The sequence below is a fragment of the Opisthocomus hoazin genome, chromosome 9 (genome assembly GCF_030867145.1).
Source record: "Opisthocomus hoazin isolate bOpiHoa1 chromosome 9, bOpiHoa1.hap1, whole genome shotgun sequence".
Taxonomy (NCBI): Eukaryota; Metazoa; Chordata; class Aves; order Opisthocomiformes; family Opisthocomidae; genus Opisthocomus; species Opisthocomus hoazin.
Window position 1 is genome coordinate 30,631,867 of NC_134422.1, and position 20,242 is coordinate 30,652,108.

The following is a 20,242-nucleotide window of genomic DNA, read 5'->3' on the forward strand; positions in this document are numbered from 1 at the left end:
CACTCAGCACCACCTTGCAGAGATGATACCAGATGAAGGTATCTCTCTGCTGGAAAGCTTTTAGCATCCTGTCTGCCTGCACCCGCATTGCTGAGAGGCTCTCCACGTGGCCTTTGGCTTTCTGGTCCCATCTCTAAGTATCTTCTCCAAGTAAACCAAACCAAACTCTACACTGGATCTTTCCCTGAGACGAAAAGGCCCAAATGATGATGCCGGGAATTGGAAGATGTTACGTTCACAGCAGTGCAGCCTTAACCATTAAACTGCCATAGACAGCTCCAGCTCACTACCAAACATGCACTGCAGGGAACTGCAGTCCCTCACCACTTTCCAGAACGGAAACAAACAAAATCCACTTACCCACAGGGGAAAGAGGAAACATTGTAGTCATTATAATCCCAACAGTGGACATGTTATCTGGCATATTTCCAACTCAGACATTTAAAAAATGTAGTTAGTTTACCTTAAGTGTCCTATTTTCCCCAATTTCCTTTTTCCACATCTATTTAAGCCTACATAGCATCCCCCGAGATAAGCCTGCCTTTGTGGGTTGGCTGTATACCACTCCTTCCCTCTATTGTCTTTCTGAGATGGGATGGAAGTCTCCAATGTCACAGCTTGGAAGACCACAGCCAGGCTCTCTTGGCTTGGTTTGTGGGAAGGGGAAGAGCAGGAACTGAGGAAGGACAGCCTCTCCTGCTGCAGCAGTGGGGTCCTCTTCCTCACGGTACAACCAATTCCCCCTGGCATTTTGTTTATCATCGATACTTCTTAACTAAAGCTGTTTTTAGTAGCCCCCAAAGGCAGTCTGTTGTCAGCTATCATCATGCCAAACACGTCCAGACCTCTGTCACCGCACTTTGGTACAATGCCCGCAATAGTGAAACACAAACATTATGTTCCCCCAAGTACAAATTATAGCTTCTAGGAGCTGTAATTTTATTTTGGTTTATTTTTATAAACATACAAAGGTAACCTTTATGCTGACAGAGGAGCCACACAAGAGACCACAGGCTGAGTCTCTGCTTTGCAGGAAACATTTCTGGGACCACTTTGCTGCTTCGCCTCCAGCCGGCTCCACTTCCAAAGCTGTTGCACTTCCCAAGCAGTTGTGCTTCCCAAGTGGTTGCATGATATCAGAGCTGAAGTGAAAGCCAAAATGCCTTGTGGTGGCTGGGGCTGCTGGAGGGATCTGCTTCAGTCCCAGCAGTCCAGAAACTGGAACTCAGGGAGAGAAATGCACTCAAATCTTGCTTCCTTAGCTGCAGCCAGCACTATTGGCAACCTATGCATTCAGGACAGAATTTTCCAGGCACAACTCGTGATTTGGTTGTCACCCTGAGCCTCTGCAGAAGACAGCGCAGCACTTCAGAACACATGGGCTCCATTCAGGGTGCTCCAGAGGTGCTCCTACCATCACCAGAGCAAGGTTAAGGGGTTTTCCTCCATTTCAAATGTCTCTAATCCTTCCCTACTCTGCAGAGGTCCCACCACTACCCAGCACTAAGCTTGTGACACCTGTCAAAGAAGCATGATATCAAATTGCCCCTGCAAGCCCCTGAGTGCCCCCAAGCATTTCAGACCTCCTGTCACGCCTGCTAACGTGTCCCTTCCCCACCATGAGTAATGTGCATTCCTGGAAGCAAAAACTGCATTAAAAGTCTTCTTTACATGTGAGCTAAGAGCTTCCTTTGCCTCATGCCATTTTTACTCATAAATATAATATCAAGGTGATCGAGTTCTCCTCAGACTACTCAGAGTGTTCTGTAAGTAAAACCTGCAATTGGCAATTTATCAGATGGAAAAATAAAAGCCACATTTGGTTGCTCCCTACACTTAAAAATGACCACGTGCAGTCTCTGAAGCAGACCGATCTTTTCAACAAGGTCACAAATATCAGCCTGGAAGGGGAGGGACGGGGGAAACAAAACCACCCTGCACATGTTTTTCTTTCTACACTGCTTTCTTACTGATGTTTTGCTCACTTTCTAAGCAAAGAGGAAGCCTCTCCTGTTCCCGTCAACCTGTGTTTATCCACATTCCAGCAGCCAGCGACTGCTCCTCCAGGTGCACTCAAAGGGCAAACAACTGGATCTCACTGCAACGCATTTTTTAACTTGAGGCACATCCAGCTCTGAGTGGGAGTGAGGTGGGAGCCCTGAGAGCCGAAATGATAGAGGCCGCAGATGCTAGGACACCAATAAATCTTTTGAAAGCACCACTCCTGCAGGCTAAGACAAAACACACAACACACCCTTCCCCTAGTGAAAGGACTGGAAAATACACTTTAGGAGCCACAGCCTTAGGAGTCAGAATAAATACCCCCAGATGTCCCTGGTGACAAAGCAGCCCAATTTGATCAATACTGCAGCATTATTAACATTACACTATCTTCAGGAGGATAGTCATACGTTTTTGCCTCTGCTGAGTGTGGGGGATGGGGTGCAAACTCCTACAGCAATTCACAGGGGAAACGTCTCTCATGAAATCGTTGAGATTGCACAAAGAATCTCTTACCCATTTCCATGCAAGTTGCTTTTCTGGGAGAGCTCTGCTTTGTTAGTATTCATCAAGCTCAGGTGGAATCCCATAAACAGTGTGTGCTTTATGCTTTTCTCAAAAAGAGAATTTGTTTTTAACAACTTCAGGATCCCTATCTACAGGCTCTTTTCTGCAGCTATGAAGACCCTTCTGTTTGGGGGCTGGGTATGGATCACAGAATCACAGAATCACAGAAGGGTAGGGGTTGGAAGGGACCTCTGTGGGTCATCTAGTCCAACCCTCCTGCCGAAGCAGGACCACCTACAGCAGGCTGCACAGGACCTTGTCCAGGCGGGTCTTGAATATGTCCAGAGAAGGAGACTCCACAGCCTCCCTGGGCAGCTGGTTCCAGTGCTCCGTCACCCTCAGAGGGAAGAAATTCTTCCTCATGTTCAGACGGAACTTCCTGTGCTTCAGTTTGTGCCCATTGCCCCTTGTCCTGTCACTGGACACCACTGAAAAGAGTTTGGCCCCATCCTCCTGACACCCACCCTTCAGATATTTATAAGCATATATTAGGTCCCCTCACAGCCTTCTCTTCTTCAGGCTGAACAAGCCCAGCTCCCTCAGCCTCTCCTCGTAGGAGAGATGCTCCAGTCCCCTCATCATCCTTGTAGCCCTCCGCTGGACTCTCTCCAGTAGCTCCTCATCTTTCTTGAACTGGGGAGCCCAGAACTGGACACAGTACTCCAGATGAGGCCTCACTAGGGCAGTGTAGAGGGGGAGGAGAACCTCCCTCGGACCTGCTGGCCACACTCCTCCTAATGTACTCCAGGATGCCATTGGCCTTCTTGGCAGCCATTGGCAGCCAGGGCACACTGCTGGCTCATGGTCAACCTGTCGTCCACTAGGACACCCAGGTCCCTCTCCGCAGAGCTGCTCTCCAGCAGGTCCGCCCCAAGCCGGTACTGGTGCATGGGGTTGTTCCTCCCCAGGTGCAGGACCCTGCATTTGCCCGTGTTGAACCGCATCAGGTTCCTCTCTGCCCAATTTTCCAGCCTGTCCAGGTCACGCTGAATGGCAGCACAGCCTGCTGGTGTATCTACCACTCCTCCCAGTTTGGTGTCATCAGCAAACTTGCTGAGGGTACATTCTAACTCTTCATCCAGGTCATTGATGAAGAAGTTAAACAAGGCTGGGCCCAGTACTGACCCCTGGTGGGCATCACAAGTTACCAGCCTACAACTAGACTCAGCGCTGCTGATGTCAATCCTCTGAGTTCTGCCATTCAGCCAGTTCTCTATCCACCTCACCAACCACTCATCCAGCCCACACTTCCTGAGCTTCCCTAGGAGGATGTTATGGGAGACAGTGTTGAAAGCCTTGCTGAAGTCGAGGTAGACAACATCCACGGCTCTCCCCTCATCTACCCAGCCAGTCATGCCATCGTAGAAAGCTATCAGATTGGTCAGGCATGATTTCCCCTTGGTGAATCCATGCTGACTACTCCTGATAACCACCTTTTCCTCCACTTGCTTGATGATGACCTCCAGGATAAGTTGCTCCACCACCTTTCCTGGGATGGAGGTTAGGCTGACCGGCCTGTAGTTCCCTGGGTCCTCCTTCTTGCCCTTTTTGAAGATTGGAGTGACATTGGCCTTTCTCCAGTCCTCGGGCACCTCTCCTGTCCTCCAGGACCTCTCAAAGATGATAGAGAGTGGCTCAGCAATGACATCCGCCAGATCCCTCAGCACTCGTCGGTGCTTTCCATGGGGGCCCATGGATTTGTGGGTGTTTAGATCACTTAAGCGATCCCTCTCACAGTCCTCCTTGACCAAGGGAAAGTCATCCTCTCTGTGGGCTTCTTCTCTTACCTCCGGGGCCTGGGATTCCTGAGGGCCTGCCTTTGCACTGAAGACTGAAGCAAAGAAGGCATTCAGTAGCTCTGCCTTCTCTGCGTCCTCCGTAACCAGGACACTCGCCTCATTCAGCAGCGGCCCCACGTTGTCCCTAGCCTTCCTTTTGCTGTTGATGTATTTGAATAAGCCCTTCTTGTTGTTTTTGACATCCCTTGTCAGCTTCAATTCCAGGTGGGCCTTGGCCTTCCTTGTTGCATTCCTGCATGCTCTGACCACATTCCTGTATTCTTCCCAAGTGCCCTGTCCCTCTTTCCACATTCCATGTACCTTTCTCTTCCACCTGATCTCCGCTAGAAGCTCCTTGTTCAACCATGCAGGACTCCTGCCTCCTTTGCTAGATTTCTTTCTCAGGGAGATGCACCGCTCCTGAGCATGGAGGAAGCGACGTTTAAACAGTGACCAGCACTCTTGGACCCCCATGCCTTCGAGAGCCCTGGCCCACGGGATTCCTCCCAGTAGCTCCTTGAAGAGGCCAAAGTTAGCCCTCCTGAGGTCCAAGGTTTTGATCCTGCTTATCGCCCTGCTTCCTCCATGCAGGATCCTGAACTCCACCATTTCATGGTCACTGCAGCCAAGTCTGCCTCCAGCCTTCACATCCTCAACCAGTACCTCCTTGTTTGTTAGTACAAGGTTCATCAGAGCGCCTTTCCTTGTTGGTTCCTCCACCACTTGCATCAGAAAGTTATCACTGATGCTTTGTAAGAACCTCCTGGATTGCGCATGCCTAGCTGTGTGGTCTTCCCAGCTGATGTCAGGGTGGTTGAAGTCCCCCATGAGAACCAGGGTCTGTGACTGTGAGGCTGCTTGCAGCTGCCTGCAGAAGGCCTCATCAACTTCCTCCTCCTGGTCAGGTGGCCTGTAGTACACACCCACAGTAATGTCACCCTTATGAGCCTGTCCCTTAATTCTAACCCATAAACCCTCAACTCGTTCTTCATCTGCCTCCAGGCAAAGCTCAATGCATTCCAGTTGCTCCTTCGCATATAGAACAACTCCACCACCTCTCCTTATTGGCCTGTCTTTCCTAAAGACTGTGTAGCCATCTATAACAGCATGCCAGTCACGCGAGTTGTCCCACCACGTTTCTGTGATGGCGACCAAGTCGTAGCCATCCTGCTGTATAATGGCTTCCAGCTCCTCCTGTTTATTGTCTCAAGGTGGACTGACTTACAGAAGCAGATTTTAAAGTCAAAAAGGACCATTCTGATAATTTAGTCTGACCCCTGGATGACACAGCCCACTGAATTACACAAAGAGCTCCTTTAGATGCTCATTTACAACCACTTTCAGGTTGGTTTCCACTGCTGGATATGAAAGCCTGAGGAAAAATCAGAATGGGATCCTTCCTTCTTCCTATGCACTAAGACTGTTCAGAAACCTGTCTCATTTGTCTTCATTTCACAGATGGGTATTACTGTCCTGGGGGAAGCAATGCCCACACCAGACATCATCCTACCTTGCAGTGTTGGGGAGAGCACATTTAGCATTTGCAAATATCTTTTCTTTCCCTCCCATCTCCAAATTTTCTTCATTTGAAAAACCAAAGAAAACAAATTGTGCTACATCCTTTGTTTTATCGAGGGCAGCTCAGGACCTCCCACTCTTTCATGGAAAGAAAATTTCTTTCCGGTACAGTTTCCATTATTTATTAGCTGAAGGTGGGGGGAGAAATGGTATTTATAGAATGCTTAAGGCCATGCTCACTATAAAACAGAAATAAGCCAATATAGCTAGAGCACAACTTAGTGGCCTATTGTGCAACATTTTAAAAAACATACTCTCTCATTATGGCACTTGAGACTGTCTCCTCCCCCCGACACCAGTGGAAATATATTTATGAGAGCCAGAGAGCAGCAATATTGTTTTAAACAGATCATTAAAATGGGTGTGCTGTTTTCTGCCCACATCCTGATATTTATTCCACATCCTGACAAGACCTGGGATTTGTATAGACCATTCTCCTGCAAGGTGTCAAGTGACTTCGCGGACACTGGGCCAGTGTAAATCCACATATTGCCACTGTGACTTTGGCAGATCTGCACCAGTTTGCATCAGCCCAGGATCCGACTCACTGACTGATCTGAAATCCCCAACGTGATGTGGGTACTATTCTTCCCATTTACAAAGACAACAAGCATTCAGAACTGAATATCAAAGGTTTCCTTGACCTTTTCCACTTAAGCATAAAGAAATTGAAAAGAGACAGAAATTCCAGTCTTCTGTCACAGTGATCTCTGACCAGAGATGCAGCTTGCTCCAACAAAACAGTGACTGGATTACCAGGCCTTGGAGCTTGTATAGGTCTCGCTACATGAGGATAATCCATGTGAGACAGTCCCAGTGAGAACGAGTCTTCAGCCTAGGGCATCCACTCAGTGTCAAGTATGACAAGCACTCAAGACTTGGAAGATGAGTATTCAGCATTTTCTAAAAGTCACATGTGCTGGAGGTATGTGGGAGTAAGAAACCACCCACACCTTGCTTCCCTTGTTCTCCCTCAAATGTGTTCTTCAGAGAAATGTAACACTAATTTCTCACGTTGGAGAAAGAAATCCCAACGCAGCCTTTGTAGAGCTCTGTGCCCCTACTGGTATTCTTCTCAGCACTGAGAAACTATGCTGGGAGGTCACCTGTTTACCAACTCCTTCACACCAGAAAGTAACTCTACACTGGCATTCTCTTCTCCCTCAAATAACTGTGGCTTACTCATGTTTTAAACAAACCACCAAAGCTCAGAAAGCCCAAGAAAAGCTAGGCACACTCAGCTGGGTACCCTGAAACTCCTTTGCCAGCATCCAACAAAGACTAATAAAGGAGTCACTCTTGGAAAACACAAAACTGTCTCAAGTGAGCAGAAAACCAGGGCGGCCTGAAGAGAGACCATGAGCTTTGCAGCCAGCTCAGAAGTACAGTGTGCTGCCATGGGACCAGGCTGTCCTGGAGGCATGCGAACTCAGCAGAGTAAGGCCCCTGCACTACCTCCTTTAACCCCCAAATCACCCCAGAACCTGAGGCACTGATTCAAGCAAACATCTTCATCCAGAGAAGCACTAGAGACAGAGATTTCAGCTTGTGTCTGGAAGGTTTCATCCTGTAATCAACGGAAGAAACAGCAAAGTTCCTCCTGACCTTAACTGTGCAATCAAACACCGAAAGACTCATTCCCTCTAAAAAAGCCTCACAGACTAAACCAGGCCCCACCATTTTCAAACACTATATACAACAATCTTTCTTTTCACTTTAAAAACACAGAAGAGCTAAGGCATGTGCCAATAACAGAAGTCTATGCTGTTTTCCTGCAGTAGACAGTAGAAATCTACCCGAGGTAACACCCACTTACCCTGAAATTCTCAAACCTGCAAGAGAAGCACATTACAAGCTCCTTCACCGGGTCACATTAGCACTTACAGCAGTCTACCTCTTCTTCCAAGATATTGGAGACCTCCGAAACTTTAAGTGCTTCCTTCCTCTGGTCTGATCAGATAGAAACACCCTTTACTCTATTTGACTGCAACCCCCCCATGCTTCCTAAAGCCCCAACTCTCACAGGCTTCTGGTTACCTCAGAACCACATTTCCCAGCACCAAAACCAAGCTCATGGTTTCCTCAATTGTGCAGGAAAGCATACACTCCTGAAAGATCAGAAACCAAAAACAAACAGAAGCAACACGCATCTTGCTTACAACCTGATGTACAGCAGCCTTCAGACGTTCACAACCACTCTGAGGTGCTGGCACAGCTTTGAACAGCTGGGAGAGGGCTATGACACTGCCAGAGTGAACTGGGACAGCAGCATCAGGTGGAGACAGAAAAGAGCTATTTTGCCCAAACTGGCTGTATTCTCAAATCAAGTCAGTCCAGTGCCCTTTGCTTCTCCCTTATTATTTTAAAATGCAGACAAATTTTAAACTGAAAGCAAGAGATGCCAAACTCCCTCCCTATCTGATCTAGTCACTAATGAGGGAGGTTTCTTTTCACCGGCACAGATTTTCCATTGAGCAGCAAAATGCAGCCTCTCCACTGTCCACGTGTCGGAAACAAAGCCGCTTCTAGGATGATGCTTTCCATATGAAACATCAGTTCCCATCTTTCTTCTCCCTTCTCCCTTCCTCCTTTCCATACTTTATTACTCACACGGCAGCTGTAGTAGCTTTCAGATGAGTGGAATGTTTTCTTCAGAGCAGCATAAATTTTCTAGGCAGACAGTGGAAGCCAAAAAAAAGAAAATAAAAAACGAAACCCCAAACCAGGATTATTTTGTACTTTTCACCAGCCTGAAGCAGGCAGCAAACTCTGCAGGGCTGGCACCCTTCAAACCACTGTACAGCCACAGGAAAACAACAAAGTCCCTGAGCTGCTCACCTCACCCTGCATTCTGGGATGTGGGGCACCTCAGATGCAGTGGTTAAGCCAGAGGTGCCAAGGGAGGGTGAGTGCACTGATTCCTCACCAACAAACTAGCACAGCATCTCACAGGCAGCAGCTAAGCAGAGAAGAGAGTGATCCGTAGTCGTCAGGACCCAAGGAAAATGTGCAATTGCACTGCTTTTTTGCATCTCATGCATCAACATGCCTTGCCAGACCCTCACCCAGAGGGAAGGAGAGCAGGAACCAAGGTTAGAAACCAGAAGTGTCCAGACTCTGTCTATGGCATCACGTAGGGTTGTGGCTGCAGTTCTCAAAAGATGCAAGAGAGTCACAGGATGCAGAGAGTCTGGATACCTTTTACTAGCCAAATTGCTGATAGCTAGGAGAAAAGAATTGGGTTTTAGCAGTGCAAGCCCTGAAATGGAAGACTAAAATTGACAACAAAGCCGAAGATGTTAGCCAAACCATGTCCCTAACACTGAAAACAGGGCCAGGTGTTCAGGAAAATTCCTAGAAGGTAGAACTGGTTGAAACATTTCTACCAAACATTCTCTAAAAAAATTACATTTTTTTCCAGTCTGAAGTGTTACATTAGAATATATTGGGTTTGGAGCCACCACATCACCCACTGAAATTTCTCACTTCCAAGATGTAATCTGGAACTACAGACTTGAATCAAGAAAAGCGGCCACTCACATCTGGGTCTCTAACATCACACCCAAGTGCTATGACGTGGCCAATGTCCATTTTGGGTGTAAAATGCAAGCAAACAGGAGCACCTCTCACTCCTTCTACTCCTCCACCCACTGAACATTTTTCACCGCGGCTTTTGCTTGCTGGAATCTTTGCTTTCCATCCAGCCCTGGTGAAGGATAAAGGCAGGCAATTAAAGGCAGTCCTCTACTTCACCCCCACCAGCACAAAGCAATTCAGCGCAATGTTGATTACCCTCCAGTGCTGGAGTGAAGACAACTCAGCAGAAATTGCAAATGTTTACAAACCCTAGAACTTTCCTTATGCTTGAAAATGAACTTTGCCCGCTTGAGAGTCAGGATTAAAACCAAACGCCTAGCAGCATAGTAGCCTATTAGTAGTGAAAGCATTTTGAAAATTTATTTTATTTGTCATGCCACATGTATTTTTTTCACCGCACAATCCAAACAAACAGTCATTTCCAGTTTGATTTCCAGTCACTTCAGCTGCACAGGAAGAATGCTGCAGCACGAGAGCTGCAAAGGCAGCAGGTGGGTAAGATGATCCCATCCAGAAAACACAAACCCTGCTTTCCAGGGCTTTTTTAATTATATAAATGGAGATACTTTCGTTGATTGCAGTTTCTGTCAGAACATGTTGGTTTACAAAGGTCCATTATGGTGAAACATCAACCCTGTGCCAGTGTCCCTTTAAAACTGACTTTGGGAGGCTGCAGGTTTAAGGGCAGGATTTGTAAATCAGGACACTAATTGGAATGTCTCAGAAGAGCCTTTCACAAGCCAGCGTCCTTCTCCTTCGCATCCCTCCCCATCAATCACACTGTCTTCCAAGCTTGCCTGTGTCACTGCCTACTTCTCTGTCCCTTGCGGAGTAGGAGCTGTTGACCCCCACGTATGATTTAAACCCCAGCTTTGCACTTGGGTCCACAATGCTGGGAAATAACCAAGAGGATTAGGACATCTGAGACAGGGTCTGTAAGCACCATGTTCAAAACTATTATGACACTTAAATGAGTATGCCTGCTGGGCCTACAGCAAACATTAATATACAGTCTGTGTGCAGATGACTCAGACTCTTTAGTGTACGCTGTAAAGTATACCACATGCATCTTAATAATTCTTAAGACAGTAACACATGTAACGAATACACAGTTGCACTGAGTGGAAATGCTCTGGATTGGAAAGGATCCTTCACCTGTAAGAACAGGGAGAGGACGGGTACCTGCTTTAAAAGGATTAAGAGCATCAGAGCAGCTGATATATTAAACCTTTTAAACAAAAAAAATCCATGCCTTCCTGCCTGAGCTTCCTACACCAAACTCCAACACCTTTTAAAAACCTAGAGAAGAAGTCAGATTAGTGCTATGCACAGGTTGTCTCAAGGACAAACAAGCCTCTGGGAAGGGGGATTTAAGCTTACCTTTCGGATCCTTATTTCCATTTTTTTGGAGAAGCAATGCCGCACCCCACCGAGGGCTCCTTGCGCAGGAGCTGCACCTGCTGCCACAACCCCAGCTGCCACAGCAGGATTTGGGCCGGCAGCTTCAGAGGGGCTGGCTGCCCTCTCCCTGCAGCCCAGCACAACCCTCTCCTGCCCCAGCCCTGCAAACCCATAATATGAATCCTCACAACAGCCCTGGGAGAACGGAAGAGCTGCCAACTCATCTTTTAACTGAAGAACTAAGAAGCAAAGGTTTGGTGTCCTGATGAAACCCAAGATGTCTAACCATCTTTGAGCACAAAGGCTGAAATGATTTCTTCTCAGAAGGGAAATGAGACTTGAACCCTGCTCTCACAAGCAGCCTAACAACCTGAACAGGCAGGCAGCCTTCTTCACCAGCTGCTGCCAGAGCAGGGATGGCAAATATAGCCTGGTGAATGCAGTGATATGCAAGTTCTGACATACTCACCTATCTCTATACTGCCAGCTCTCAGAATGCCACAATAGTGGCATTTTCTTAATCAAGTAAACATTGGAAATCCCAGCTTTTTTATTTCTGAGAATAAAAGACAATAAAACAAATCTTCAGTGGCTCAGAAGCAAGGAAAGTAAAAAGAACATCAAACTAAAAAATAAAAAGTCTGTGACTTTAAAGACAATCTCTCTCTTGGGAACCAGGCACACAATTTTTTAATTCAAAGTGGCAATGCTGGGAAGGAGACACAGCCAAGAGAGTACCAAACTCAGAAACTCAAAACATGTGTAGCACCTATCAAGACTGAAGCCAACGGAAGAAAACCGGGACAGTCTCAAATACAACAGTATCAAGCTGGCAAATGTACCTGTGTAACATCTGTACTCCAAATCTGTTCTCTACCAGGGAAAATTTGGAAGGAGCAGAGACTGTTTCCCTGGCAGATTTGTTCTGTTTGCTACAGAAGCAGCTGAACGCTGCAGTTCAAGTGAATCCAGATTGATCTGGACCAAGGCAGAAGTACAAAGAGGACCTGTGGGTAGAAGAAATTCAGCAATTTAGGTGGGTGCTTCCTGCAGCTTGAACCTGAAAGACATCACAAAAATGGCACTCCCAGCTCCTGAGTGTTGTTGGGAGTTTGGAAGTAGTGGGGGCATTGTAAATAAATACATAAGAGAATGGGCAAGAGGCACTTCACAGTCCAGAGAAACAGAAAGGAAAGTAAGAGGGACTCGGCACCATTCCTGAAAACACCTTTATTAACTCTCCAGAATTCAGGTTTACCATCAGAAAGGAAAACTGCCACCAATTACCATACCTGTGAATAAATTTTTATGATGTTTTGAGTGTGGTGATCAAAAGTTCTTCCCCTCTGCAGAATGCGACAAGCTCGATAGGAGATAAAGTATACTATTACCCCATTGCTTAATGTACTGAATACGAATGCTGCTCAGCCAGCGAGCAAAATCCCTGTTTTACAAGGACAACACAAACAAGGTTGTTCATATGGAGCTACAGAGTCAAACAGAAGCAGCTTCCCACTTCACTATAACATGTTTCCCAATGCAGAATGGAGAAGCAACAGACTGGATGTTTCTCAGTGGAGAGTCATTTGACAAGGCCCCCAAAAATATGACAATATCCAGAAGATACCATTTGTCTCCACCCTGAAGAGCTGAAGTGTGACTTTACTGCCTGGAACTGAAGACCTTCTGCCATTTCCACACTGAAGTATCACATTGCAGACTAGCTATGTATCATGATTTTTATGTAGCCTACTCTAATCTACGCATTGCCTATTCCGTAGGACATACATGTGGGCTTGGGGGAGGGGAGGTTTAAGCATCCCAAACAAATACGAGAAAATATTTTCTAGTTGAGTACCCACATTATGATTGTGTATTGCTTAATGGTATTTACCCCACTTCAAAACCACTTGACACAAGTTACACACATAATCAGCCATTTTAAGACCTGTAACATGGATTGCAGGGTGCTATGCTTTCATAATGCCAAGAAATAACACTTAAAACAACAGATTCTGTAATTAAGGAATCACGAAATAACAGAGACAGCAGTTTGAAGTTTGTCTTTCCTCTCCTTCTCCATCTCTTTCTGTAAGGTGACAGGAGCATGCTTTCAGCACATGGAGCAAGCAGAGAGCCTGCAGGTATAAACGGACCGGTGCTCAGAGTCTGAAATACACTGCATTACATGTGTGGCTGTTCTTGGAAGTCAACCATCTCTGCAAGTTATTCTCAAGAGGCATGATGTACTATAAGCACTTAAGAAATGTGTTACACTATGACTGGAACCAAGATGAAATAGCAATATTAAAAGAGATGGTTTAGTTTATGTAGTGGCCAACTATGCCATTAAACTAGAACAATGGAGATGATGGGGAGGCAGGAATGTTCTCCAGTGTGATTTATTCCTTTCCAGTAGCAGTGGAAATTTTTCCTATAGGCCTGAAAACGACCCTGTCTGCCAAGCAGAAGTCTGCATTAAGATGTAAGAGTTCTGCGAGATTAGTCACCTCGGCATACTCTGCTCTCACACAGCACAGGGATCTCAAAGCCCTTCACCACAATGGGTAAAAACTCGGCCTCCCAAGCCGCAGAGACCATGCCTCAGCACCACTGTTGTCAGTCACTTCAGAAAGAGGGGAAACTGAGGCTTGAAGAATTGATCAAAAATATGCAAACAAGGCTCTACGACAGAGTCAAGAGCGAAACAAAGGCTTCCTTGATCCTGTGCTTTACGGGAAACGTGCATCTTCCTTGGAAGGAGCATTGTTTGCTGCAGCTGAGAACAGCCAGGTCAGCCAAGGCAAGAGGAAATGTTATCGGGCAATGGTTATCAGGCAAACAATACAATCCCATTTCCACTTCTGCCAGCCAATTAGACCTGGTCTGCCCGATGACACGTGGGAAAGGCGAGCTCTTTTAGAATAAGCCAGGGCTTGGCACCTAAGCCCTGCTGATTTTATACACCTGCATCAGCTACACACATGGTGACCCTGTGCATCTACCTGCTCTTTGTGCCCCTGTGCTGTGTCATTCTGGAATTGCCATGCTAGAGGTTGGCTTATGGTCCCTACAGAATATGAAGAGAGCCCCAAATTGTCTCCTGACCAGACCCCTTCGTCACACAAGGATGATGAGTCCAGAGTCCTCCAAGGGGCCTATGGAGAAGGATAATAGGGTTGGTTTGAAATGCTACCCCTAGGAAGAGACATATCTGACTACAAAAGATGCTTTCTGCACACTGATCTTTAAATGACCCCCCCAGATGACACCGTGAAGGCCCAGCAGGAACAACAGACTGAAGCCTCATGTCCAGCCCTTCCCAATTCTCAGCTCTGCCCTCCCCCTCTTTGCAGTCTGACACACTGAGAGTGGGACCACGTGCAGCTGCACAGGCTACGCTCCTCACAGTCGCCTCCCTCAAAAACAGCCTCCTACCCACTTCCTTCCTCTGCATAGTAACGAGGTGCTCTTCAGCTTCATGCTGTCTCTCCCAGCAGTCTGGTTCCAATCTCGGGGATGCCACATCAGACAGCTACTCCCCAGCAAGGGCATATGTGGCCAGAGGTCCTCCCGCTGCATCGCAGCAGCCATGCAGGGGCTGAAATCTCCCCCCGCCCGGGGCCTGAACTGCAGAGTCAGCTCGCACGGACAGAGAGCAACTAGGACAGTTCAGCCAGAGCCAGGATGAAGTGCCAGCCAGAAACATACAGATGTCAGCCAGCTGCCGTACAGTGAATGCCTCACTTTCCAAAGCAGAGAGACCACCTCTTCCTTTAATCTCAGTGCCGGGGTGCTGCTTTGCTGCTGGGAGAAGCACTGCTCTGGAGCCTCTGTGGAGGTCGGGTATGGCAGCAGAGATCTTCACAGAAGCAGAGGCAAGACCCATTCAAGTATTTTCACTCAAAATTAAAGCTGCTGCTTCCCAATGCTGACTCTTCCCGCAGGGATCAGTCACTGCCCTGCCAGCTCTCCTCCCCGGGGTCTTGACTGCAGCCTGGCTGTTTTAAGGGATACCTTTAGAAACACAGATACATGCACATACATCTCTTGTCCCAAAGTTGTTACGGTTTGCCTAAAATAAATAAATCCCCAAGACCTGGTTATATTTGCAAGTGATTATGCAGAATGAAATTGGGGTCTCTGTGTCAGTGGGTCTGCCAAGCCTGTGTGTCAGCGTGCTTAGTACAGCCAGCTTTGGCTGTTCCCACCGATACAACAGTTTTGCTCCCAGTTGTTTGCAAGGAAAGTCCAGGCAGCAACAGGGGAATAAAAACAAACTGTAAATACAGGATGTATTATGAAACATCAGGCACTGGTTGGACAATTTGAGGGTAAATATGGGAAACTGTAACAAATTATTTTCAACTTCGCTTTCCAAACATATGTGGAAAATCAGTGGGGTGTAAACAGGAGAGTGTGAGTTCAAATTTTGCAATAGTAACAGTGGGCTTGCATAGGTACATTGTACTCTATATATAAACTGCTGCTCTTCTACACATAAAGGCAGCAGGAGACAGTATCACACACAGTACTGCCTAAAGCATGCTGGCTATATCAACAGATTATCTCGCTTTGGACTGTCTGGACTATTACTAACATGCAACTGAATATGCAACCAATCCAACAACAATGATGCTACGAAGTTAGGCTTTTTAATGAAATTATATTAACCTCTTCAGTTTAATTAGCATGTTAAAAATATAAAAGGAAAGCAGATGTGACCATCATGGATGTGCAAGCTGAATATTAGTAACAAAAAGCATCCCCTCCCCCTGAGAGGATAAAGCACAGTTGGATCGGTCATTCTGTAAACTAAATCCCGAATGTGTTCGTACTGTATCTGTCAATAAACCTCTCATGTGTGTGCACATACACACACAAAGCTGCAGCCAAAACAATTTTACTAGGGTAAACCTTCAAAGGTCCAGCCGCAGTCCAGATGGATGACAATGCCACAGCCCAAGTACTTCCCTGAAGCCCTACTGTCCACATTTCTCCACACACACACTTCTAAACAAAAATTAAAGGAACGTCCCAAGCTGTCACTTACTAGAGACCTTACACACGCTACCCTTATGCTGGCCAAGACTAAGGTGAATGCTGGCAAGATGAAATCCAGTGGCTTGTGATTCGTATACCGATAGTGCCACGGGTCCGCTCGCTGCATCAGCACCACATGCCATCCCAGCCACACTCCACTATTCCTACTCACCAGCGGATTTTTTTTTTTTTAAAGAGACACTAGTTTCCAGAATTTCACCCAGCGTATTACCTCTGCCAGAAAGCCACATCAAGAAACAGAATAGTCTCATAACGTCCTGCCGTAATGAGGAATCTTGTCTTTCCTTCTTCCTCAGCATCTCAGCTGATAACTATTTATAGATCTACGCATTTGGGCTCATAGTTCATTTTATACAACTCTTTTCCCTGTAACCTACTCTTCTCCTTGGTCTTCTTTATTCACACCACCAGTCATCATTTTAATGCACTCGTAATACTTGCTTTCCATCTGTAAAGTATCCTAATTCTGTCTGCATATTAACGCTATGGTCCCTCAAAACAGACTGGTTTACTGGACAGCCTAAGGCGTCATTGTTTTAAGATACAGCAAGAAGTGTGTGTTTCTCCCCACCTTATAAAAAAAAAAAGGAGGAAAAAAAAAAAGAACAGAAAATAAGTCACCTCCCTAGTTACAGAATTTAGCCTAAAAGCTTTTGCTAGTGCTTCCACACACCTGCCCACCCCTATCTCTGATTTAAGCTATTTTTATTGACATATACTAATTACCTGAAAATAGGAATGATCTATTCCTTTTCCACCAGCTGTCAGTTGTCAGCACTGGCTGGAAGTGATAAGCCTTGCTTAAAAGAACAAAACAAACCAAAAAACCTCTAAGCTCAAAAATAAAATAAAAATGGTAGTCATGATAAAAACAAAACACTACAGAATGCCACTGGATCTCAGGTGCTGCCAGGTGTGCTCAGAAAGGACTGAAGGCAGACAGATTTGAATGGACTGCTCAGTTTGTCATGGCAAAAAACACAGAGATTTAAAGGTCTACACACGCAGAAAAAAACAACCCACCAAAAAAACCAACCCTGAATCAAAGAACAAAAATAAAATAAAGTCAGAAATGCAGCCCCAATGCATCGACTGTCTGCGCTTAAGAGATTTACAGGAGTAATTTAAATGATTCACCTGCTGCCAGTTTTCCTCCAAGGATGGCAAAGCTGAGAAGTAGCCGGTGTCGTGGACAAGCTGGAGTTCCTGGAATATACTATAACTAGCCAAGACATCCATGCTGCTGCTGAGCAAGACCCTTTCTTTCTGCTTTTGTGTGTGTTTGTTTGCTCGGGTGGGGGGTTGTTTTTGATCATAAAAAAAAAGGAGGAGGAAAATCAACCAATGATAGATCCAGCGTCCCTTTGGCTTTGTTTTGTTTCAGTCACACTTTAAAAAAGAAAGAGAGAAAGAATGAGAGCGGAGGGACGGCGAGGGCCGGGCCGGGCCGAGCCGAGCCGAGGAGGACGAGCAGCGCCCGCCGCGCACCGAGGTCCCCGCGGCCGCCGCACCGGGGCACGTCCCCGCCGCGCACCGCGCAGCCCCGCGCCGCGGCCATGCGCGCTGGCGCCCGCCCCTCCTCCCCGCCCCCTCCCCGCTTTACTTTCTGGAGACCACATCCCCCCCCGTCCCCCCTCCCTGTTTTCCTCTCACCCTCCCTCCCCAAACCCGGCCCCCCCGCGCCTGCCGCCGCCACCGCCCCGCGCCCCCTCACAGCCGCCCCGCCCCCCCGCGCGCAGCCGCGCGGCCCACTCAGGCAGCGCGTGACCATGTAGGGTAAACGGCGGGGCGGGGAGGGCGGGTCCGCGGCGCCCCTGAAGTCAACTGTCGCCCAATGGCGACGACGCTCAGGGAACGGGGGGCGGTGCCGGGCCGCCGGAGGCGCCGTCGATTGGCCGGCAGCGCGGCTCCCGCCTCCTCCCCGCGGCCTGTGAGGCGGTGCGCGGCGAGCTATTTTTAGGGCGCTATATAAGGGGGCAGCGAGGCGTGCGGCAGCGGTAGAGCGTGCTGTGCTGAGGGCTGGTGCGTGTGCTCTCCGGCCCGGCCGCTGGTACTGGTTTCAGCGGAAGGCTGCTGCTGGCGGGGGTCTGGGTGGCGTTGTGGGCGCTGAGCGGGGCGGCCGCCCCTCTCCCGGCCGCGGGGCTGCGCCGCTGAGGCGGTAGGCAAGGGGCAGCGCACCGCACTCGGTGCCTGCCGAGCGGCCTGCGCGGAGTGCAGCCGCGCCTGCTTCCCAGCCGCTAGCGTTCGAGACCCCGGGGGCTGAGAGTGGCGAGAAGCGCTTTTTTCCTCAGTTGCAGGTGGCTGGGAATGATGCGTGGCTGATGGGTGGGCTGTTGGAAGGAGAGAGTGGGAATGTACCCTGAGCAGGAGGAGCCAGGATAGGGAGCACCCCAGCCTTGAAAGCATGGGCAGTGCTGACTCTTAATCCAGGCAGGCTATCTCCAGAAATGCTTGTGTGCTTATTAAGGCATCTGTTGTGGTGCTTCACCAGGTTTTGCTATGAGCTGAGCCCTCTTTGAGTGCTGGTTTGGGTTGGCTAATGAGCTGTTTTGCCTTAAATGGTTAGTGTGGTGCAGAGCTTCCCCAAAATTGCTCTGGCACTGGGCACAGTTGTGTTTCTCCTTTTGGAAGGATTGCAGAACAGTGTGCTCATTTCAGGATGATTGGGGGGGGAATGTCCAGTAATAGAAGAAATATGTTCTCTTTGTTGCCCTCAAACTTGGAGGCCCCTGTCATCCTGTCAGTGGCATTGCCAGGGCCATATCTAGCTACCAGGCTGCTGGATGCATGTCCCCCAGTGCAATTTCATGCTGGGTGGTCAGCTGTGTGAGTTGGACTGGGTGTCAGGCCAAGCAGATGCTGCCAGAGGTTAAGCTATCTGGTTTTAGAGCAGTTGCACACACTCTTCTTGCCTTAAGTGATGAAGTTGTCTCTATTTGCTATTGTATGAGAGTGCCTGGGTCAGGCCTGAGCTGGTGTAAATTGATGCAGTGTCACTAGTACATGCATGTCTCATCCCAGGTGTCCCACTTGGATGTGAAAGTATGAAGTAGGAAAGCTCATCAGTTCACAGTACATTTTTTTTTGTGGGCGATGAAGACAAACTGCCTTTTCCTAGACTGGATCCATGATAACAATTTTGAAAGCTTCTCAGAATAAACCTCTAAAGAAAGCCCAGAGAATGACTGCACCAACCCCCTGTTCTTGTAGGTGCTGGCAAGCAACACTGCTGTAACTTTAGAATAAAGCGGAGTAAGCACCACACTCTAGTTTGAGGAGTCAAAATCTAGAGGGAAACGGGAAATGAAACTTGCTGAAAGAACTGCAGTAATAGGAAGAGGCTGGACGTGGGCAGGTTTTTTTTTTTCACATAAAAGGACTCACCTCTGCAATAACAGTTTTTGTTTGGGAGCTGTTGCTCAGGCTTTGACCTGAGGCTGCAGGTCTGGGTGGTCCAGGGCCAGCTCACCTGAAGGTGGCTGTCTCCTGTGAGCTGCTTGTGGAAACGATGCCTGTTTCCCAGCCTCCACCAAGGGAGCCATAGGTTGCCTCAAACTGGACCATCTCCATCACCTTTAGCTTAGCAGAAAAGCTAGGTGTGAGGCTGATATGAATAATAAACTGCTCTTTCTCATAAAGATACCCATAAATGTGTAAAAGTATGTGTTAGTGGGAAGATGAGAGGAAGGTTAGCGCAGTGAGCACTGCCAGAGAGGTCTTACAGACCTTCCTTAGCAATTCCAAGCATGACTTGATCTGGCAAAGCAACACCTTTCCTGTGCACCTTGGGAAAGGAAAACTTAAAAGACGTGAGAGAGCTGAACTAAGGTGGTCAGACCTGGAAAGAAGCAGCACTTGGGTATCATAAAACAGCTCCCGTACCGAGAGGGTTATGCAAGAAATACCTGTTTCAGAAAAAGCTTTTGATAAGCATTTATCCTTAAGAGCTTGTCAGAACAAGGCCATATGCATATGCAGAGGCTTTTTCTGACCTAGACAAGGAAAGAGAGGACAAAAGCAGTGAAGGTTTATGGTACGAGCTACTTAAACTTACATTTTTGTCTTCAAATTCTGTAATTCCTGTGGCTGAAAAACATTTTGGGGCTATACTTCTGGCCTTGTTTAGCATAACTACCATGTTAATACATAAAAAGTTTAGTGTTCTGACATCCAGGCTCCCCTCTAACACTGGTGTGAGAGGAGACCTGGCCTGTGCAACCTGTGAGTTGCTCATGCTTCGGTTTATTGCAAAGCTC

The 20,242-nt window shown here is 47.6% G+C and overlaps 1 protein-coding gene across 2 annotated transcripts in view; it reads right to left on the reverse strand.

The window, feature by feature from the left end:
- The window catches only part of KLF7 (KLF transcription factor 7), a 60,054-nt gene extending 42,576 nt beyond the window's left edge, over window positions 1–17,478 (reverse strand). For both annotated transcript variants that reach the window (XM_075430750.1, XM_009939822.2), the window contains exon 1: window positions 17,124–17,478. In XM_075430750.1, the coding sequence (XP_075286865.1) occupies window positions 17,124–17,225 (102 nt within the window). In that variant the 5' untranslated portion in view covers window positions 17,226–17,478. The remainder of the gene's footprint in view (window positions 1–17,123) is intronic.
- Between the last annotated feature and the right edge of the window lie 2,764 nt (window positions 17,479–20,242).